General features: G+C 42.7%; 1 protein-coding gene across 2 annotated transcripts in view; it reads left to right on the forward strand.

Annotated features, from left to right (window-relative positions):
• The first annotated feature begins 16418 nt into the window (after positions 1-16418).
• Positions 16419-23436, forward strand: part of LOC122739788 (solute carrier family 22 member 15-like) — a 278490-nt gene continuing 271472 nt past the window's right edge. For both annotated transcript variants that reach the window (XR_006354678.1, XM_043981479.1), the window contains exon 1: positions 16419-16873. Coding sequence is in view for 1 of the 2 variants with exons in the window: in XM_043981479.1 (XP_043837414.1) it covers positions 16684-16873 (190 nt within the window). In the remaining variant the exon portion in view is untranslated. The remainder of the gene's footprint in view (positions 16874-23436) is intronic.

Raw genomic sequence — 23436 nt, forward strand, 5'->3', positions numbered from 1 at the left:
TACAGAGGCCCAGCAGTGAAGCATGCTCCCAACTTTCCACCTCCCACCAGCAGGGTGATGAGATATACCTTTGGTTTTTTTTGACATGGCTGGTGGGGGGATTTGTTTCGCCTGACTATACATATTTTTTGCAAGGATGTCGCTTCCGAAGTCCCTCCCAGTTCTAAATATACAATCTTATGAAATACACATTATTTCTGCTTAGTATACAAGGGATGAATCTTCTCCCTCACCAAAGTGACATAATTTAGGTTAAATTCTTAGTAAATCATTCCTATGGCTCCTTTAAATGGGTCTCCCTGAATTTTGAATTCCTTGCCACTGACAACAGCTGGCTGCCAGGCAAGAGGGGTTATTAAGCAGATTTGACAAAACATACTTGTCTAAGCCAGAGCATGATTCAAGGCTTCCCAAAAAAATCTTTGTCCCTGTCTGTGGTCCATCTCTCTGGCTATATTTATACCCCAGCCTAGATGGAAGTCTCTCCGGTGAGATACTTTGTCAAAAAGCTTTTCCTTCCTAATGCACATTCTACTGTGAGCAAAGTCAGGAGCTGCTGCTAACATAGCCCTGTGCCAGGATCCAGGCCTGAGTCAGGCCTTTCATGATGCTAATCACCCTTTGGAGATTTGGGGGAGTGGGAGCGATTTATCGTGCTGTGATTATACCAGAGGGCGTCAGGGTTTCCGGGAGAGTAGAGAGGAGGAAATATGCTAAGGTAGTGTTTGCCAAGACTGATTTCATAGATCACAGAGTATCAAAAAAAAAAAAAAAAAAGACTTGCTCGAAGTCACAGGGGTAGCAACAGAAGAATGATTTGAACTGTAATCCAGGGCTCTTTCCTCTGTACCTAGAAGAGAGGCAAGAATAGGGATCATCTCATTCAATCCCCTCATTTTATAGAGACCCAGAGCCATTTCTTGATTTGCCCAAGGTCACATACTTGTCTTCTCCATCCCCCTCCCTTCCCTTCCCTCTCCTCCCTTCTTCTTTCCCTCCCTTCCCTTCTAGGGGGAGTTCAAGGAACAGACAAGACTTGACCCAACTCCTCATGATCCTTATGGTCTTGGAAGTGTGTGACACACAGACACAGATGATTATGATACACCAGATAGTATGTGATTAAGACTTTAGAGAGGTCCAAAACAAAGTGCTATGTGAGATCCAAGAGGAAAGGTCAGAACTGAGTGGAATCAGGAAATTCTTTAAGTTTCAATTTGGCTTTAAAGGATGGGTAAAAATTCAGCCCACAAAAAAGGACAGGGGAGGGTATTCCAGACATAGTAAACAGCATGAGCAAAGGTTTGGAGGCTGGAAGCTAACATGAGTATCTGCGAGTGTCATAAGTTAGAGTAGCACTAGATTGTGGCAGGAGGGCCTTCAGTACCAGGCTGAGAAATTTGAGCTTTGCTGAGCAGGAAGGGAACAACCATTGAAGATTTCTGAGCAGAGAAATGGCACAATCAGATCTATGCATATCACATATTATCATGCATAGGATATGCCATATATAGAGGCCATATAAGCAGGAAGAAAGATGATATGGGAAGAAAACATTTTGAGTTTTGTCCATCTAAGTTCAGAGGCTCGCTACTGGAGTTTGGCTATCTGCTAATTACTTTGAGTGCCCACTGCACTAAGACATGGTGGCAGTAGATTCTGCATTGATTGAAGGGCTACCCTCCGGATGAAATGAGAGATTCTGTCAAGTATATTTATATCCTATTGAACTCTCAGGAGGAGGAATTGGACTCTCAGATTGGAAGAGACCATTGGATTTTAGCTCAACCATTGAAAAATACCTTAGGGGCTGTTGAATCCAGTCCCATCATTTTACTCATCAGGAAGCTGAGGCCCAGAAAAATGAAATGGTTTTCCCAAGGTTACACAAGTAATGAGTAGCAGAGATAGGAGTTTGACCCCAAATCCTTAAGCCCAAGTCTTGGAGTTCTTCATATACTGTGCTGCCTCCTGATTTCAGAGGTCAACCAGCCCAACCCACACTTGGAACTTGAATTCCCTTTCTTTCTAGGAATATCCCAGCAAGCAGTTGCTTAGCTTCTCCTTGAAGATGTCTAGGGACCAGCAACTCACATCATTTCTCCCGATCTCAAGCTGCCCTTGGCATTATTAGATCATTAGGAAGTGTTTGTTTACAGCGTAAACTCCAATAGAATGCCAGTATTCTAAAAAACACTTGGGAGTCAGTGAGCTACAAGATCATAGGATAAGTCTTTGCACATAGTAGGTACTTAATAACTATTGTTTTATATTTAACTTACATGAAGGATTTGGGAAGAATACAAACATTTTTATCATTCTTGAAGATGCATCCTCTTCACAAAATAAAAAAAGTATTTTTTTTCACAATTTTGAGTCCATGGGCACATCATATCCAAGATAAAATGTCAAATTAAAAAGCATTTATTAAGTGCCTGCTCTGTGCATGGAGATGTAGTAAGAAATGGTTTCCATTAATCAATCAAAAAACATTCAATAAGTTTACTTTGTTCTGACACTCAAAAGTGTTAAGTATACAAGGGGAAAAAGTACAATCAGCCCTTCCCTCAAGGAGTTTCCATTCCAGCATGTATTTAAGATGCATACAAAATAGCTACAAGATAACAGTGGAAGGGGAAAGCACCAGCCCTGTGTCTGACATGGACAAGCCTCCTTCAGAAGGTGGGGTTTGAACTGAGTCCTGAAGGAAGCCAGGATTTCCAAGAGACCGAGGTGAAGTGAGAGGATTCCAGGCACAAAGGCCAGTTGGTCCAAAAGCAGGAAGATGGCCAGCGGTTGTTCTGTGTGAGAAAGAGCAGAAAGGCCCTGGAAAATTAAACTTCGTAATATGTAAATACCTCTTATAAATAGTGGCTTTATAATGTGGATTGGTAAATCTTTGTTCCCAGTACAAATATAACAGAAAAAAAAATCATGGTATGGAAAAAGTAACATGGTTTATAACCTTTAAAAAGACATTTTAGGAGGGCAACTAGGTGGTGCAGTGAATGAAGCACCGGCCCTGGATTCAGGAGGACCTGAGTTCAAATCAGCCCTCAGATACTTGATACTTACTAGCTGTATGACCCTGGGCAAGTCACTTAACCCTCATCACCCCACGAGAGAGAGAGAGAGAGAGAGAGAGAGAGAGAGAGAGAGAGAGAGAGAGAGAGAAAGAGAGAGAGAGAGAAAGAGAGAGAGAGAGAGAGATTTTAGGAAAGCTGATTTAGATGGTCAGGCCTAATGCTTTCTTGGCATGGAAACTCCCTTTACTAATGCAGTCTAGCACTTTTCCCTCCTTCAGTTTGTATTTTTGTGAGTTTTGTTTGAGGCTTTGAGAAATTAAGTGACTTGGATCAGAGAGGTGGTATTTGATCCCAGGTTGTCCTGATAAATCCAATGTGTAACTTTTTTTTTAAACCCACAGCTGTAGTTTTATCAATCTTGTGACACAGAAACTTCCTTCCACTCATGTAAATTTGGCCACACACTCAGAGTCTTGCAGAGTTACCTGGGACCCTGAGTGGTTCAGTGATTTCCCCAAAGTCACAGAACTAACCTGTGTCAGAGGTGGGACATGGACACAATTCTTCCTGGCTCCAAGGCCCACCTTGTGGTCCTGATGCTGTGCTGACTCTCTGTACAGAAATTAATAACATCGGTGATTAAATTGATTCTCGAGAATGGAAAAGAGAAAATTAGCACTGGGCATGCTGTGGGCACCTGAGTAATTTGGCAAATTGTAAAAAAAAAATGTCATTTCAGGTTAATTTAAATGTGGCGAGGAAGAATCCCATAGCAAATTGTTTAAAATTGGAGAGATAGGGCTGCCTCTTTTCATAATCCTTTTGGCATAGGACCACTTCAATCTGGTACTGCTTCTGATCTAACCCACGCCACCATGCGCCAGGCACTGTGCTAGTCACTAGAGAGAAATGATGCAGTCGCTGACCTAGAGGAGTTTACATTCATTCCACTAGGAGGATGTATAAATATGCTAAAGTGATTTGCCTTAATGTAGATCTGATCATGCCATGCCACACCCCTTCTCAATAAACTCCTATTGCCTCCAGGAGTAAATACAAAATATTCTGTTCAGCATTCAAAGCCCTTCAAGCTCTAAGCCCCATCCTTCCTTACTCCCCACCATGTACTCTCTGATGCAAGGATACTGACCTATTAGCTGTTCTCTTGGCTCTGGGCATTTTCTCTGGCTGTCTCCCATGCCTAGAATGCGTTCTCTCCTCCACTCTGTCTATCCCGACCTCCCTGGCTTCCTTTACAGCCCAGCTAAAATCTTTCTTTCTACAGGAAGTCTTCCCTGGCCCCTCTCAATTCTAGTGCTTTTCCTTTTGAATGATCTCCTACAGCTTGCTTCCTGTGTGTTTGTTTACATGTGGTCTTCCCCCACTGGATTGTAAACTCCTTGAGGGCAAGGACTGCCTTTTGGCTCTTTTCATACTGTGCCCCCCCCTCCCCCCAACACTTAGGAGGACCTTAATAAATGTTTATTGATTGACTTTTTTTTTTTTTTTTTTTAGTGAGGCAATTGGGGTTAAGTGACCTGTCCAGGGTCACACAGCTAGCAAGGGTCAAGTGTCTGAGGCCGGATTTGAACTCAGGAACTCCTGAATCCAGGGCCAGTGCTTTATCCACTGCACCACCTAGCTGCCCCCATTGATTGACTTTTTAAAACAAATGATTACTTGTTAAGAAACGCCAATGGGTGGCCATGACACCAGCAGAAAGATCAACCTTGACCTTTACTGTGTAGCACTGCCCCAAACCCTCTCCCCCATCTAGAAGACTGTGGCTCCTTGTGGCTTTCTCCCCATCTCAAGCTGCCAAGAGCCTTGTGGAAGATGGGCCAATTTTTTTTCATGAAAGTATTTCATTTTTTTCCAGTTACATGTAAAGATAGTTTTCAACATTTGTTTTCATAAGATTTTTAGTTCCAATTTTTTCTCCCTCCCTCCCTGTTCTCCCCTCTCTCCAAGACAGAAAGCAATCTGATATAGGTTATATTTATATAATCACATTAAACATATTTCTGCATTAGTCATGTTGTCAAAGAAGAATCAGAGCAAAAGGGAAAAACCTCAAAAAACAAAAACAAAAGTAGAAACAGTATGGTTCAGTTTGCATTCGGAATCCACGGTTCTTTCTTCTGGATGTGGAGAACATTTTCCATCATGAGTCCTTTGGAATTGTCTTAGATCATTGTATTGCTGAGAAGAACCAAGTCTATCACAGCTGATCATCATACAATGTTGCTGTTACTGTGTACAATGTTCTCCTGGTTCTGCTCATTTTACTCAGCATCAGTCTACTTAAGTCTTTCAGGATTTTTCTGAAGTCTGCCAGCTCATCATTTCTTACAGCACAATAGTATTCCACTACATTCATATACCACAGCTTGTTCAGCCATTCCCCACTTGATGGGCATTCACTCGATTTCCATTTCTTTGCCACCACAAAGAGAGCTGCTAGGAATATTTTTGTATGATCTCTGTGGAATAGAGACCCAAGTAGTGGTATTACTGGGTCAAAGGGTATGCACAGCCCCATAGCCCTTTGGGCATAGTTCCATTGCTCTCCAGAATGGTTGGGTCAGTTCACAACTCCAACAACAATGCATTAGTCTTCCAATTTTTCCATAGCTTCTTCAACATTTATTATTTTCCTTTTTTGTTATATTAGCCAATCTGATAGGTGGGAGGTGGTACCTCAGAGTTGTTTCAATTTGCATTTCTCTAATCAATAGTGATTTAGAGCATTTTTTCATATAGCATTAGATAGCTTTGATTCCTTCACCTGAAAACTGCCTATTCATATCCTTTGACCATTTCTCAGTTGGGGAATGACTTGCAGTCTTATCAATTTGATTTCATTCAATATATTTTAGAAATGAGGCCTTTATCAGAAACACTGGTTGTAAAAATTGTTTCCTAGCTTTCTGCTTCCCTTCTAATTTTGGCTGCATTGCTTCTGTTTGTACAAAACTTTTTTTATTTTATATAATAAAAATCATCCATTTTGCATTTTATAATATTCTCTATCTCTTTTTTGGTCATAAATTGTTCTCCTCTGCATAAATCTGAGAGGTAAACTATTCCTTTCTCTCCTAATTTACCCATGGAATCACCCTTTATGTCTAAATCATGTACCCATTTTGACCTTATTTTTGTATACAGTGTTAGATTTTGGTCTATGCCTAGTTTCTGCCATACTATTTTTCAGTTTTCCCAGCAGTTTTTGTCAAATACTGAGTTTTTATCTCAGAAGCTGGAGTCTTTGGGTTTATCAAACAGTAGATTGCTATAGTCATTTACTACTGTGTCTCCTGTGCCTAGCCTATTTCTTAGCCAGTACCAAATAGTTTTGATGCCTGCCACTTTATAGTATAGCTTCATATTTGGTAATGCTAGTCCACCTTCCTATACAGTTTTTCATTAGTTCCCTTGATATTCTTGACCTTTTGTTCTTCCAGGTGAATTTTGTTATTATTTTTTCTAGCTCTAAAAATAATTTTTAGGTAGTCTGATTGGTATGGCACTGAATAAGTAAGTTAATTTAGTTAGAATTGTCATTTTTATTATATTAGCTCGGCCTATCCATGAGAAATTGATATTTTTACAATTATTTAGATCTGATTTCATTTGTGTGAAAAGTGGTTTGTAATTGTGTTTTGTAGAGTTCCTGGATTTGTCTTGGAAGGTAGACTCCCAAGTAGTTTATATTGCCTACTGTGACTTTAAATTGAATTTCTCTATCTCTTGCAGCTGAGCTTTGTTGGTCTTGTATAGAAATGCTAATGATTTATGTGGCTTTATTTTATATCCTGAAACTTTGCTAAAGTTGTTCATTGTTTCAAGTAGTTTTTTAGTTGATTCTTTAGACTTCTCTAAGTAATATATCATATCATATCATATCATATCATATCATATCATATCATATCATATCATATCATATCAAGATGGGCCAATTCTTTTTTTGTTTTGTTTTGTTTTTTTTATTTTTGCTACTTATTTTTTTTATTTTTTTAATGAGATATTTTATTTTTTCCATTACATGTAAAGATAGTTCTCAACTTTTGTTTATACATGCTTTACAATTTCAGATTTTTCTCCCTCCCTCCCCTCCCTCCCCCCTCCCCTAGACAGCAGGTAATCTGATATAGGTTATATCTATATATCTCTATACGTATACATATAGATATATATATATATACACACACATATATATACACATAATAACATTAATCCTATTTCTGCATTAATCCTGTTACAAGAGAAAGAATCAGAGCAGTGATGCAAAACCTCAAAATAGAGAAAAAAAAACCAACAGCACCCAAAAGAAAAGAAATAATATGGTTCAATCAGCATCTATACTCCACAGTTCTTTCTTTCTTTTTTTTTTCTTGGATTTGGAGATCCTCTTCTATCATGAGTTCCCTGGAACTCTTCTGTACCATTGCATTGGTGAGAAGAATATAGTCCATCACAGTAGGTCAACACTCAATGTTGATGATACTGTGTACAATGTTCTTCTGGTTCTGCTCATCTCACTCATCATCAGCTCACGTAAGACCCTCCAGGTTTCTCTGAACTCTTCCTGCTCATCATTTCTTACAGCACAATAGTATTCCATTGTATTCATATACCACAACTTGTCCAGCCATTCCCCAATTGATGGGCACCCCCTCAACTTCCAATTCCTTGCTACCACGTAAAGGGCAGCTATAAATATTTTTGTACATGTGGGTCCCTTTCCCCCTTCCATGATTTCTTTGGGCAAAAGACCTAAAAGTGGGATTGCTGGGTCAAAGGGTATGCACAGCTTTATCGCCCTTTGGGCATAATTCCAAATTGCTCTCCAGAATGGTTGGATCAGCTCACAGCTCCACCAACAATGTATTAGTGTTCCAATTTTCCCACAGCCTCTCCAACATTTATTATCTTCCTTTTTTGTCATTTTAGCCAATCTGATAGGTGTCAGGTGGTACCTCAGAGTTGTTTTAATTTGCATCTCTCTAATCATTAGAGATTTAGAGCATTTTTTCATATGGGAATAGATAGCTTTGGTTTCTTCATCAAGATGGGCCAATTCTTAATGCATTCCAAGTTGAAGAATTATAAACTCTAAAATAGAGTTTATAAACTTCTAAAATAGAACTCATTATCTCTCCCCCCAAATCCTCTCCCCTTCTGAACCTCCCTAGCACTGTCAGCCAGGCTTAGGGCTTGGGTGTTGCTCTTGACTCCTCACTCTTATTCACCCCATGTATCCAGTCTTTTGTCAAGAACTGGCAACTTTATCTTCACTATAGCCACAATATATATATCCCTTTCTACTTGCACAGACACCACCCTTATCACCTCACAGCCAGACTACTGCAATGGCCTTCTATGTGATCTCCCTGCCTCAGGTCTCCCCCACTTCCGAACATCCTCCACTCAGAATCAGTCCAACTTATTTTCCTAAAGTGCAGGCCCAAGCATATCACCCTACTCAGTAAACTGCAGTGGCTCTCTGTTACCTCCAGGATCCCCTATCAAGTCTTCTGCTTGGTATTTAAAACCTTTAGTCATTGGGGCCTTTCCTACCTGTCTGGTCTTATACTTGGCTCCCCTCCATCCAGATACCCTTTCTTTGGCTGTCCCCCTTGCCTGGAATGATCCCCTTCCTTACTTCTACTTCCTGGTGTCCTTCCAGATTCCACTCAAACACTCCTGCAAAAGGCCTTTCCTAGCTCTTTCTCCCTAACCCCCTTCCCTCTGAGATTACTTTCCATTGACACTATATAGATGTTAAGCATACCTAGTTGTTTGTAAATTGTCTCCTGATTCAAATATGAGCTTCTTGTGAGAATGGATTCATTTTGCTTTGCTTTGCTCTTTTTAAAAAATATTTTCTTTTCCCCCCAGTTAAATGAAAAGCAATTTTCAACATTCATTCTTTTTTAAGTTTTGAGTTCCAAATTCTATCCCTTCCTCCCTCCCCTTCCCCTACCCTGAGATAGTGAGTCATCTGATATAGGTTAGACATGTTTTGCTTTTCTTTCATCCTCAGCTCTTAGCACAGTGCCTGCTACATACCAGGTACCTAATCATGGCACAAAATAGGTGCCTAATAAACGCCTGAGTAGCCGACATTCCCTCCCTTCCAGATCTCTGCAGTATTCTTTAAACTGGTGCAGTGGCTGCGGTCCCTCCCCCCACCACTTGCCACCCACATGTTGTGTCAGCTCACAGTGCAGCTGTTTGGGAAAATCTGCTCTGCCATCCACTCTCAGCCCACATGTTCGTCTCAGTGGGTCTGTGTGGAGATGATTGTTGCCTTGGAGCTGGTGCTAATTTGTGCAGTCCTCCAGGGACACCCAGGGTGCACCCAAGCGATGCTTCTGCCCCCAGGAACTGAGGGTAGAGCCAAGATCCAGGCTGTGGGACAGGGAGGCTACTGTCCATGGGAAATGTTTTTCTAGGATTGAAGGACCCCCTTCTCCACGGCCTGACTCACATGCTTACAGTGAAAGAAAGATGGCTAATTTAGTCAATGGAGTCATCTGGATGGAACTGGGAGCCTAGGCATTTTCTAGAGATGGAACTGACTGTAGCCAGCATCCAAGAAAATGCCTTTGTTCAAGAGGGCTGCGGTCCTCTTCTTCCATTTGGATTTGCGACATCATGGGACTACAGACTGAGGGTTGGAATAGGACTGCCAGGCCATTGGGTGTCTCTCCCCACCTTTAAACAAACCAGGAAACTGAGACCTAGAGAAGTGACTCACTCACTCAAGGTCACACAGGTTATACATGACAGTAGAATAATGTGAACCCAGGTCCTCTGACTCCAAAACCAGTGTTCTTTCCATGGTCTGAGGTTTTTACAAATGTCCTTTGAAGCCTCCTCGTGGTGTAGAGGTTGTAGGATTATAGATTTAGAACCAAAAGGCTTCTCAGAGATTATCTAGTCTACTTCCTCTTTCATTTTACAGATCAGGAAACTGAGGTCCAGAGAGGTGAAATCAACAAGAACTTATTAAGTACCCACTGTGTGCCAGGAAGTGTGCAAAATGCTGAAGATAGAGAGAAAGGGCAAATCCAGGACTTGCTCTCAAGGAGCTCATAGTCTAATGAGGGGGAAAGCATGCAAACCATTTTTTTTTTTGTAGGGCATTGAGGGTTAAGTGACTTGCCCAGGGTCACACAGCTAGTAAGTGTCAAGTATCTGAAGCCAGATTTGAACTCAGGTCCTTCAGGCCTGGTGCTTTATCCACTGTGCCACCTAGCTGAGTTATGCAAATTACTTTGAACATACAAAGTATATATGTGTGTGTGTGTGTGTGTGTGTGTGTGTGTGTGTGTGTGTGTGTATATATATATATATATATAGTGTGTGTGTGTGTGTGTGTGTGTGTGTGTGTGTGTGTGTGTGTATATACACAGAGTAGATATATAGCTATCTGATAGGGGAAGGGATTAACAACTGGGAGTGGCAGAGGGCAGAGAGATTTTTGGTTTGTTCAGTCAGAAAACTAGCATCAGGTACAGACTATGAACCAAGGTTTTCTTGACTTTGAAAAGCCAAGATTGTACCTACTATGTGCCCCACCTCTCTAAATTAAAAAAAAAAGATATGATGTCAATGATTTCTAATTTACAGCAGCTAGAATTTAAAAATGTTTCCTCATTTTCACTCCCTTCTTCCCTTTCTTAACTTTGTCTGTGAAAGTATTAAAATATGCCTCCTCTCAAAAAAAAAAGATTATATAGCAACATACAAGTATTTAAGCAGAGAAATAATGGAAGGGAGAAGTCTGTCTTTACCTTGTAATCAAGGATCCAAAGGCAATTGTGCTTTGAACAAATGGGGAGGGTTTGACAAGGACAGTTCCTAGGATCTCCTTTGAATTTCCCTGTGCATCCTCCTAGGGTAGTCATCAGCCCTAGTTGGAGAAAACTCCTCTGTTGTAACCACAGTTCCTGTCTTTAGGAGACCTTTTCAGGAATGGCTCCAGGAGTTTGTATTCTCTCCTAGGGAAGGCACAGAATTTGACAGCTGGAAGAAAGCTCAGTGACTAGCTATTCCAATCCAGACCTGAAAAATGAGTGCAACATAATAATAAAAGCTAGCTTTTATTTAGCACCTACTGTGTGCCAGGCTCTGTGCCAAACACTCTACAAATATCATCTCTTTTACTTTTCACAACAACCTGGGGAAGGTAGGTACTATTATGATCCCTGAGGAAGACAGGTTAAGTGACTTACCTAAGGTCACATAGCTAGTAAGTGTTTGAGGTCAGATCTGAACTCAGGGCTTCCTGACTCCAAGGCCATTTCTCAATCCACTGCACGCCTAGGTGCCTTCCTAATAATTCATCAGTTCGAAGGGGCATCTACTATTCTCAGAAACAGCCCCTCCACTTCCAGACAGCTCTAATTGTTAGGAAGAAAGCATGGGGTGGTTGTGGTCCCATGGCTGGAATGCTGTAGAGACCAGGAACTAACAAAACACCAAAGCTGGCCTATCACAGGCTAGGCAGTCTCTAAGGGATGGAGGCCAATTTGATTCGAAACATCATGCCTAAATCTTACTCTTTGCAGCTGCCCTTCCCCCTCCTTCCACCCCTCTTGAGTCATCTGCCTGAAGCCACATTAGTTCACAAGGGTTGGTAGTCATTGTTTCTGGAGCCATCCCAGGATTGACAGAGAAGGGTACATTAGACCAGATCGGTTCTCACCCAGTACTTCCACACAGACAAGTCAGGGAGACTCTTGGCCCTTGCAGATTCCCAGATGCTTTGGAAAAAGGATTGGAGGCTTGGCAGCCTTTGTGCTACCTTTCAAATCCCCCATCTGTAAAGGCTCACTTCTCCATTCCTGTGTACCTAACATGGGAGCCTATCGAGGGGGATAAGATGGTTTAACTTCACTTAAATCACAAGCCGAGCTAGGACTGATAGATTGCTGGAAGCCACTCAAATGTCGAGAGGAACTGAAGTGTTTCTTTCTCTCTCATGATGTATTTGATCTCTTGTGCTCCCTCATCTGTCTGTCTCTCTCCTCGCTTTTTCTTCCTCCCTCTCTTCCCTCCCTCTTGTCCTCTCCTCTACTTCTCTCTCTCTCTCTCTCTCTCTCTCTCTCTCTCTCTCTCTCTCTCTCTCTCTCTCTCTCAACATAGAGAGAGACTGCTGGATAGAAAAAAAATCTCCGTTTATGTTTGTGTGTATGAAATGGGGGAAGGAGAGAGAGAGAGAAAGGAGGGAGGGAGGGAAGGAGGGAGAGATAGAGAGGAGAAGGAAAAAAGGAAGGTGAGAGAGAGAAAGGATGGAGGGAGAAAAACAGGAAAAGGAAGGAGAAGGAAGAGGGAGAAAGGAGGGAGGGAAGGAAGGAGGGAGAGAGAGGAGGGAGAAGGAAGAAAGGAAGGAGAGAGAAAGGGAGGGAGAAAAACAGAGAAAAAGGAAGGAGAGAGAAAGGGAGGGAGGGAGAAAAACAGAAAGAAAAAGGAAGGAGAAGGAAGAGGGAAGGAAGGAGGGAGAGAGAAGAGGGAGAAGGAAGAAAGGAAGGAGAGAGAAAGGAGGGAGGGAGAAAAACAAAAAAGGAAGGAGAAGAAAGAAAGGAAGGAGAGAGAAAGGAGGGAGGGAGAAAAACAGAAAGAAAAAGGAAGGAGAAGGAAGAGGGAGAAAGGGAGGGAAGGAAGGAGGGAGAGAGAGGAGGGAGAAGGAAGAAAGGAAGGTGAGAGAGAGAAAGGAGGGAGGGAGAAAAACAGAGAAAAAAGGAGAGAGAAAGGAGGGAGGGAGGGAGAAAAACAGAAAGAAAAAGGAAGGAGAAGGAAGAGGGAGAAAGGGAGGGAAGGAAGGAGGGAGAGAGAGGAGAGAGAAGGAAGAAAGGAAGGTGAGAGAGAGAAAGGAGGGAGGGAGAAAAACAGAAAAAAGGAGAGAGAAAGGAGAGAGGGAGGGAGAAAAACAGAAAGAAAAAGGAAGGAGAAGGAAGAGGGAGAAAGGAGGGAGGGAATTAAGGAGGGAGAGAGAGGAGGGAGAAGGAAGAAAGGAAGGTGAGAGAGAAAGGAGGGAGGGAGAAAAACAGAGAAAAAGGAAGGAGAATGAAGAAAGGAAGGAGAGAGAAAGGGAGGGAGAAAAACAGAAAAAGGAAGGAGAAGGAAGAGGGAGAAAGGAGGGAGGGAAGGAAGGAGGGAGAGAGAGGAGAGAGAAGGAAGAAAGGAAGGTGAGAGAGGAGGGAGGGAGAAAAACAGAGAAAGAGATAGAGAGGAGAAGGAAAAAAGGAAGGTGAGAGAGAAAGGAGGGAGGGAGAAAAACAGAAAGAAAAAGGAAGGATAAGGAAGAAAGGAAGGAGAGAGAAAGGGAGGGAGGGAGAAAAACAGAAAGAAAAAGGAAGGAGAAGGAAGAGGGAGAAAGGAGGGAGGGAATTAAGGAGGGAGAGAGAGGAGGGAAAAGGAAGAAAGGAAGGTGAGAGAAAGGAGGGAGGGAGAAAAACAGATAAGGAAGGAGAAGAAAGAAAGGAAGGAGAGAGAAAGGAGGGAGGGAGAAAAACAGAAAGAAAAAAGAAGGAGAAGGAAGAGGGAGAAAGGAGGGAGGGAGAAAAACAGAAAAGGAAGGAGAAGAAAGAAAGGAAGGAGAGAGAAAGGAGGGAGGGAGAAAAACAGAAAGAAAAAAGAAGGAGAAGGAAGAGGGAGAAAGGAGGGAGGGAAGGAAGGAGGGAGGGAGAAAACAGAAAAGGAAGGAGAAGAAAGAAAGGAAGGAGAGAGAAAGGAGGGAGAAAAACAGAAAAAGGAAGGAGAGAGAAAGGAGGGAGGGAGGGAGGGAGAAAAACAGAAAGAAAAAGGAAGGAGAAGGAAGAGGGAGAAAGGAGGGAGGGAAGGAAGGAGGGAGAGAGAGGAGAGAGAAGGAAGAGAGGCAGGAGAGAGAAAGGAGGGAGGGAGGGAGAAAAACAGAAAAGGAAGGAGAAGAAAGAAAGGAAGGAGAGAGAAAGGAGGGAGGGAGAAAAACAGAAAAAGGAAGGAGAGAGAAAGGAGGGAGGGAGGGAGAAAAACAGAAAGAAAAAGGAAGGAGAAGGAAGAGGGAGAAAGGGAGGGAAGGAAGGAGGGAGAGAGAGGAGAGAGAAGGAAGAGAGGCAGGAGAGAGAAAGGAGGGAGGGAGGGAGAAAAACAGAAAGAAAAAGGAAGGAGGGGGAAGAAAGGAAGGTGAGAGAGAGAAAGGAGGGAGGGAGAAAAACAGAGAAAAAGGAAGGAGAAAGAAAAAGGAAGGAGAAGGAAGAGGGAGAAAGGAGGGAGGGAACTAAGGAGGGAGAGAGAGGAGGGAGAAGGAAGAGAGGCAGGAGAGAGAAAGGAGGGAGGGAGGGAGAGAAAAACAAAGAAAAAGGAAGGAGAAGGAAGAAAGGAAGGAGAAAGGAGGGAGGGAGGGAGAAAAACAGAAAGAAAAAGGAAGGAGAAGGAAGAGGGAGAAAGGGAGGGAAGGAAGGAGGGAGAGAGAGGAGAGAGAAGGAAGAGAGGCAGGAGAGAGAAAGGAGGGAGGGAGGGAGAGAAAAACAAAGAAAAAGGAAGGAGAAGGAAGAAAGGAAGGAGAAAGGAGGGAGGGAGGGAGAAAAACAGAGAAAAAGGAAGGAGAAGGAAGAAAGGAAGGAGAAGGGAGGGAGGGAGAAAAACAGAAAGAAAAAGGAAGGAGAAGGAAGAGGGAGAAAGGAGGGAGGGAACTAAGGAGGGAGAGAGAGGAGGGAGAAGGAAGAGAGGCAGGAGAGAGAAAGGAGGGAGGGAGGGAGAGAAAAACAAAGAAAAAGGAAGGAGAAGGAAGAAAGGAAGGAGAAAGGAGGGAGGGAGGGAGAAAAACAGAAAGAAAAAGGAAGGAGAAGGAAGAGGGAGAAAGGGAGGGAAGGAAGGAGGGAGAGAGAGGAGAGAGAAGGAAGAGAGGCAGGAGAGAGAAAGGAGAGAGGGAGGGAGAAAAACAGAAAGAAAAAGGAAGGAGGAGGAAGAAAGGAAGGTGAGAGAGAGAAAGGAGGGAGGGAGAAAAACAGAGAAAAAGGAAGGAGAAGGAAGAAAGGAAGGAGAAAGGAGGGAGGGAGGGAGAAAAACAGAAAGAAAAAGGAAGGAGAAGGAAGAGGGAGAAAGGGAGGGAGGGAAGGAAAGAGGGAGAGAGAGGAGGGAGAAGGAAGAAAGGAAGGTGAGAGAGAGAAAGGAGGGAGGGAGAAAAACAGAAAAAAGGAAGGAGAGAGAAAGGAGGGAGGGAGGGAGAAAAACAGAAAGAAAAAGGAAGGAGATGGAAGAGGAAGAAAGGAAGGAGGAGGAAGAAAGGAGGGAGGGAGAGAGAAAAAGGAAGGACAAGGAAGAGAGGCAGGAGAGAGAAAGAAAAGATGGATGGAGAGAAAAACAGAAAAAGGAAAGAGAAAAAGGAGGGAGGGAGAAAAACAAAGAAAAAGGAAGGAGAAGGAAGAAAGAAAGGAGAGAGAAAGGAAGGAGGGAGAAAAACGGAGAAAAAGGAAGGAGAAGGAAGAGGGAGGGAAGGAAGGAGGGAGAGAGAGGGGAGGGAGAAGGAAATAAGGAAGGTGAGAGAAAGGAGGGAGGGAGAAAAACAGAAAGAAAAAGGAAGGACAAGGAAGAGAGGCAGGAGAGAGTAAGAAAAGATGGATGGAGAGAAAAACAGAAAAAGGAAGGAGAAGTAAGAAAGGAAGGAGAGAGAAAAAACAGAAAGAAAAAGGAAGGAGAAGGAAGAGGGAGGAAGGAGGGAGGGAATGAAGGAGGGAGAGAGAGGAGGGAGAAGGAAGAAAGGAAGGAGAGAGAAAGGAGGGAGCGAGGGAGAAAACAGAAAGAAAAAGGAAGGAGAAGGAAGAGGGAGAAAGGAAGGAGAGAAAGGAGGGAGGGAGGGAAGGAGAGAGAAAGAGAGGAGAGAGAAGGAAGAAAGGGATGGAGAGAGAAAAAGAGAAAAAGGAAGGAGAGAAAAGAGGGAGAAAAGAAGGAAAGAGAAGAGGGAGGGAGAGAGAAAAACAGACAAAGGGAAGGAGAAGGAAGAGGGAGAAAGGAAGGAGAAAAGAGGGAGGGAGGGAAGGGGAGACAGAGGGAGAGGAGGGAGAAGGAAGAAAGGGATGGAGAGAGAAAAACAGAAAGAAAAAGGAAGGAGAAGGAAGAGGGAGAAAGGAAGGAGAGAGGGGAGGAGGGAGAGAGAGAGGAGGGAGAAGGAAGAAAGGGAGGGAGAGAGAAAAACAGAGAAAGAAAAAGGAAGGAGAAGGAAGAGGGAGAAAAGAAGGAGAGAGGGAAGGAAAGAGGAGGGAGGAAGGAGAGGGAGGGAGAGAGAGAGAGAGAAAGAAAGAAAGAAAGAAAGAGAGAGAGAGAGAAAGAAAGAAAGAAAGAAAGAAAGAAAGAAAGAAAGAAAGAAAGAAAGAAAGAAAGAAAGAGAGGTGAAATCCATGTTTGAATTGTTTTTTCAGTGATTCATTTATCATGAGAGGGAAGGGGTTGGCAATGGGAGCTGTTTACACTGGAATTGCTAAAAGATGCTTTAAGAAGAACCATCCATTTTGTGCTGCAAAGAGCAGCTCATTTAGGCTCAGAACGAATGCCCCCTCCCCATCTCCTCTCTGAGGAGCTTAAGCTGGCCAGCCTTTGCCAGCTGTAGCCCGGATGCAGTAGCTGCAGTGGCTGCGGTAATATTCCAGGCTGTTCTCTGGCTAAATGCATGACGTCATCTATGAAAGAAAGAGAGGCTAAAATGCCATCTTCCTGTTCTCCACAGTGGTGCTTAATCAAACAGGAAGCTTATAAAGTGAGCCTGGCATCATCCTTGTTCTTTGCGGGGCTACTCATTGGCAACATCACCTTTGGCCCATTATCGGATAAATTTGGCAGGAAGCCAGTGTATTTGACAGGTAAGAGACTCAAAAAGTCGTTTCTTTTTTTCTGAAATGTCCTTTCCAGGGAACACTCGTCTGCCCAGTTTGATAGGAACTGAGGACATGGATGAATAAATCAGTGAATAAAAAAGCTTTTAGGAGGTGTTTAGGATGTGCCTGACACTGTGCTAAGAACTGGGGAGGAGGAGGGGGGAATCCAACCAGGCCACAAACAACAACAGTAACAACAACAACAGTTTGAGGGACAAACAACAGTAACCACCACCACCACCACCACAACAATAACAACCACAACCACAACATGAAGTTGGGGGAAGGGATCCAAAGGACATGAGGGTCAGGGTAAGCCCCTAGGCCCAATGGGGGATTCAAAAAGGGAGACAGGTGTCCTGCTCAGGACATGGGGTTTCTACTCCCAGTTCTTGCTTTCTACATCTCTCAAGATGACTCTTGAGAGGTAGCTGTGGCTGCTGGGAGTTTTAGACCTCTGTTGAAGGTTTATAAGATCAGGGCGTCCTGACACAATGCCAGAGGTTGGGCATGTCAAGGGGAATTCTTGTGCTATATGCTAGGCCCGGTGTTTTGGGAACCATGGAGACAGGGAGCAGATAAAGGCAGGAGAAGAGCAGCTGCCCTTTCATCCTCGGGAGGACAGTGGAATCAGGAATTTGGCCATACAGAAGTGATCATAGGGCATGAATGGGGTTAGGGTGGTTCTCTCCTTCCTCAACCCTTAGTCAGGGGGTCCCACTGAGGGAGGGGTGCTTCTGGATCAGGGGAAGAGCTCCCCTTTGGTTGATGATAAGGGGGTGTAGGGACTCAAGTCCTGTTAAGGTAGTAAGGCAAGCCTAAGGTTGTGGGGAAGGATCCCAGTGGTGAAGGGGCTGGGTTGTTAGGACTGCTGCACAAGGCACCCCAGAGTAGCCAGGCCAAAGGTCACTACAAAATACAAGCAAGCAGGATAATCTCTGCCCTCAAGAGCTTCTATCCCAGTAGAGGAAGAGAGCTTATGTAAGGTAGTGGTGGCTGTGGAGGAGTGTTTTGGGCTGGATTGAGACACAGGACAAGTGATCAGCAGAGCTTTTCCAGGATTGGTACTGTTGATTTTGTTACTCCTGTCAGAGCTGGAGTTGGAAGTGGGGGAAGGGTACACAGACACATCAACATGGCAAAGGAATGGCTGGGGAGTGGCATGATGGGCCTAGGTCTGGGTAAGATAAGGGCAATATTTGCTCATGCTCATGTTAAACTTGTGGTCCTCTGAACCACCCAGATGTTTTTTCAGATCAATCATTATCTAGTCATAGCTTACCTATCATGTACTTGTGAAGCTGATCTTTAAAAAATCCAAGTGTATTCCAAAAGACTCGTGATGGAAAATGCTCTCCACATCCAGAGAAAGAACTGCTGGAGTCTGAATGCAGATTGAAGAATACTGTTTTCACTGTTTTGTTTGTTTGTTTTTTGGTGTTTTTTCCTTTTGTTTTCTTTTTTCTTTCATGACATGACTCATATGGAAATAAGTTTTACATGATTGCACATATATAATCAAATGGCTTACCATCTTAGGGAGAGGGGAGAGAAAGGAGGGAGAGAGAAAATATGGAACTCAAAACTTTATTTAAAAAATGCTAAAAATTGTCTTTACATGTACTCGGGAAATATAATACTATTTTTTAAAAATCCAAGTGTAGAAGCTTATCTGGAGAAGGAAATGGCAAACCACTCCAGTATCTTTGCCAAGAGAACCCCAAATGGGGTCATGAAGAGTCAGATAGGACTCAACAACAGCAACAATAACAACAACAACAGAATCTTCTGTTTGTTTGTTTGTTTATTTATTTACTAAATTTAATTGTATTCGGTTGGAGCCAACCTAGCCTGTTGAGATTTTTTTGGATGCTGTCGTCCACTATTAGATATGACCATTATCTCAATGAGGTCACTGGTCAGTGACTGATTCTAGACCACCGTAATTAGTGAAAGGGAGATCCAATTCATCATCAATTGCTAATTAGAAGGCAACATTCCCTTGTTTTACAACTGTAATCATGTTACTTCTGTCTGAAGGAATTGATCGGATCTTTGAATGTTTAATTAGGTGTTACAAGTCAGCAGCTCTAGTCAGTCATAGCAGCTGTCATCATTTGACTTCCTATCATGATACTAGAAGAACCAATTTCCTTACAATACAGTCAAGTATATTTGGGGGGGGGGCGGTGAGAAGAGGGGATAAGATTTTGATATTTGAAAAAAAATTTTACAGGATGGCTTAAAAAACATTTTAGGGCTTCCTCTTTAAATCCTAATCATTTGACTTGTTTTGAAATTCCTATTTATACATTTAAACCATGATTTTTAATTTGTGCATTCCTTCCTCCTCCCCATTTACAAATCTTTAATGGTTGTTAAGTGTTGGCACTTTCATAAACCAAGTGAATTGGGATGTGGGGATTTTCATTAGCTCATCACTGGAAAGAACAGTAATGAAATGTGGATTTACATTCACTTAAATTGTAAATCACTTCCCATCAATAGACTCAGAATGTCATTGCATTGGGTCCCCATCACTGGGTCATGAATGGCAACTGGTGCAGTTGTTTCTGTTCCCAACTGGGACAGGGGCTGGACTCCTTGTGTGAAAGTGCTTGAATTTGTTCAAATACCAAATTTCACAGTGCCCAAATAGACATAGTTTTACTATATTTACTTATTACATGTTCATGAATGTTGTAATAGGTGCCATGGAAATTAAAATCTAATGGAAAAATGAATCTCTAGCTGATGCTGATATATATATGTGTGTGTGTGTGTGTGTGTACACACACACATATACACATATACATGCAATGCACATATACATACACATACATTTTCATACCTATACAATCCACATTTGCCTAAATATACATACATACATGTATATGCACACACATGCATATACACATCCACAAATGCATACACATATACATCCACATGCATATACACTTATACACACATGCACATGCAACACACATATGCATCCACAAGTACACATGCATAAGCACACACATGCACAGCCACACACATATATGCGCAATGTACATACGTATACGTATATTCATGTGTACTTGCATATACACATATTCGCACACACACGTATTTATATACACATGCATATTTGCACACATGTAGACATATGCCTATGCATACACATCATATGCAATGCACATGCACACATATACACATATGCCTCCCCATCTCCATATGCATATGCACACAATATACATACACACATATGCATATACATATACACAATGCGCATATGCATATGCATGCACATGCACATACAATACACATGCATATACAGGTCTTCAGGTCTTCAGTGGTTCTGTGATATTCCTTTCATCAGTGCTGATAGCAACCCAGACCAATTCTTGTCTATGTTCTCCCCTAGATTCTCCATGAAGGAGCCACCCAAAATACTAGCAGTCTTCCTTAGTGCTTTTTTATTTTTTTAAGGGTGACAATAGAGTCCTTGGACCATCCATTTAAGATCCCTCACTCTTCACCAACTCATCACTTTTCAATCCTGCATCTCTTAGTTATGTCTCATGTTCATTTCTGAACATGTCATCAATGGAAGTCTGTCATGTGTCTCTTCATTGCCTTTGGGCTTTACATGCACATATGCTCCCATATACATACATACACGCTACACCTTTTTAAAGGGGGCAGAATTTTTCCTTATTTTTTTCAAGTCCTTCCTTCTGATATGGTGGGAAAATGGGGTACGGGTTGGGGTTCTTGGGAATTCCTCTTTAAAGAATTACACCCTCTTGCACACAAAACGTAGTTAGAACAAGGTGATAGTTTATTTAGGGCCAAGGGAAGGGAAGGGTGGGGGGAGGGAAACCATGAAAGAAATCCTTGGACTTTTCATGGGGAGATTTGGCATAAAGCACATGGCTCAGAGGTACCAAATCTCCTCGAACAGGAGACGGAAGGTACTTTTATAGAGGACTGATGGGGGTGGACCATCTTCCTGTGGAAAGTTCCTTTAGTGAGGGAGGACCATCCCCCACTGGTAGTGACTAAAGGAATTGGGTGAGGGGTGGCTACAGATCCCTCCTCAGAACACAAAGGCCTCAGCCACACCCAAACTTATCTCCCCAGGGTAAGGGAGACCAGAATGAAGGGTAGGAATCCCAAGCTAGCTCAGTCCTATTTGGTTCCTCTAGGCGTTATCTGTCCTCTGGTTTAGTTTCTCAAGGAGAAGATTCCTCGGTGTGCCCCAGAGAAATTCTGGGGTGCTCTGCGCCCCATGACACTTCTATATGAAGCTTTTTTTGATCCCTCTTTTCCTAATAATCCTGTATTTATTTTGTATTTATACTTCATCTGCTTATCTATATGAATACTGTGTTCCCTGATAGAATGTAAGCCCCTTGAGAGCAGGGCCTGCCTTGATTTTGCCTTTGTCTGCCCAGTGCTCAGCATAGTGTCCGATATATGGTAGCCATTTAATAAATGCTTATTGCTTATTGATCAAGTTGATTGTTCTCCATATTTTTGTTTCCAGTTGTACAAATATCTCACAGATATTCATGGGCGTTCATATTACATGGTCCGAGGGGGCAAGGTCTGGCCTGTATCTTCCTTTGATATGATGGAGTATTGAATGAGTCCAAATGGATAATCCATTTCAAGCTAGAAGGCACCTCAGAGTTCAATCCCCAGAGGAAACTGGGGTCCAGAGAGGTAGAGCCTGTCCTGCAGTCACATGGGTAGTAAGTCAATAGTAGAGTTAGAATTCTAACCTAGGTTCCTTCATTCCAAACCCAACTCCTTCCCCACTGCATCACCATTGCTGATTTTTCTGTCTCTATAGAGCAGAATCTTAGAAGCAGAAGAGACCTCCAAGGCCATCCAGTACAACATGCCACATTGGAAAGCCCCTCTACTTCATCAGTCAATCAGCAAGTATTTATTTAGTGCTTGGGGATGCAGAGAATATTCGGCAATGGGATAATTCTAACTCTCATGGGGGTAGGGAGACAACTAGAGTCAGAGGACTTAGGGTCAAAACCTAGCCTCTCCTTAACACTGTCGTCACCTGGGGCAAATTGCTTCATCACTCTGGGTCTCTGTTTCTCCATCTGTTAAATGATGAGGGTGGACCGGGAGCCTTTGAATGTGCCTTCCATCTTTAATTCTCTGAGCCTAATGGGTTCATCTAGCCTGTCATTGTGCCCAAAGAGTAAAAAACACTGTCCTTGAAACCTATGAGCCTATGTGACTTTAAGGTCCCTTACATATTTAAATCTATGATCCCCAAAGTATGTTTAATTAACTAGATTCCACAGGAATCCTAAGCACATAAAACCTGGACCTTGGATAAATACTAACCGTCATCACCTTGAGTAACCAACTGCTTCAGGCTCAATATCCTTGGTTCCTTCCACCACTCCTGTGGCACAGGCTGAAGACCCTTCACTGTGTCAGTAGCCTTCCTCTGCATGCTCTCCTGCCTAGACTGTGACCTGCAGAACTGAGTACAATGCCTCACACGCGGTCTGACCAGGGCAGAGGGCTGAGAAATGATGGCCTCCCAAGTACTGGACATCAGCCTGCTCTTGAGGAAGGCCAAGATCATGTTAACCTTCTTGACTGCTGGGTCTTACTGTTGACTCCTAGTGAGCTCACAATCCATTGGTAGCCAGAAGAAAGCAACAGAACTTGCCTAGATTGTGAAAATGCCAGATGGGCCCAAGTTTCCCATTTTTCGGACTTCTTAGAGGTAGGGGGGGCATGGGTTGAGGCCTCCTGTGGCTTGATATTTTTTATACACTTTTATTTTTTCTTATTTCCTGTCTACAACCAGAATTGCTCCAAGGAGACCAACAGAAATTATTATTCTTAATTTTTTTTCCTTTTGGGGAAGATAGTTGGGTATACACTCTAAACTCTCCAATTCAATGCTGAATCCTTCACCCTACTAAATGATTACTGTCTGGTTCGTGGCCCAAGGCAAGATGCGAACTAATAATTCTTTCTTTGTTTTGAATGCTCCCTTCCCTGCCCTGATGGCTATCATCTTTTGAAAGGGGCTCTTTTAAACATTTTTAGTTAGTTGGGCACATTTGTTGTTTCTGGGCTTTGATCCAGTAAGTTTAACTTTGGGTCTCAGAGTCTTCTTTTGAAATGGATGACTTTAAAAGCATTTTGATTTGGGGGGACCCTCTTCAAGTATCATCTGGCCCAAACCATTTCCATATTTCTCAGCTTCCACAGTTCTCTTCTCACCAAGCTCCTAATCCCTTTCCCTAAAAAAAGTTGGTTTTATTTTATCTATTTTTGAATATAATTATATTTTTTAATCACCCTCCCCCCACACATTCAGTACATTTGTCAGCCTTTGCTTAAAACATTCCCTCTTCCCCACCCAACTTAGCTAATAGTTTCTCCTTTTTTCCCCTCTTAATTTCTGCTTCATTTGTAACCTCAGAGAGAACGTTTAGCTTGATTGTAAACCCCTGGAGGGTAGGGACCCTATCATTTTCTTCTTCCCAGCACATAGGATATAGGTGCTTGAATAG

Source organism: Dromiciops gliroides, chromosome 2 (assembly GCF_019393635.1).
Source record: "Dromiciops gliroides isolate mDroGli1 chromosome 2, mDroGli1.pri, whole genome shotgun sequence".
NCBI classification, from domain to species: domain Eukaryota; kingdom Metazoa; phylum Chordata; class Mammalia; order Microbiotheria; family Microbiotheriidae; genus Dromiciops; species Dromiciops gliroides.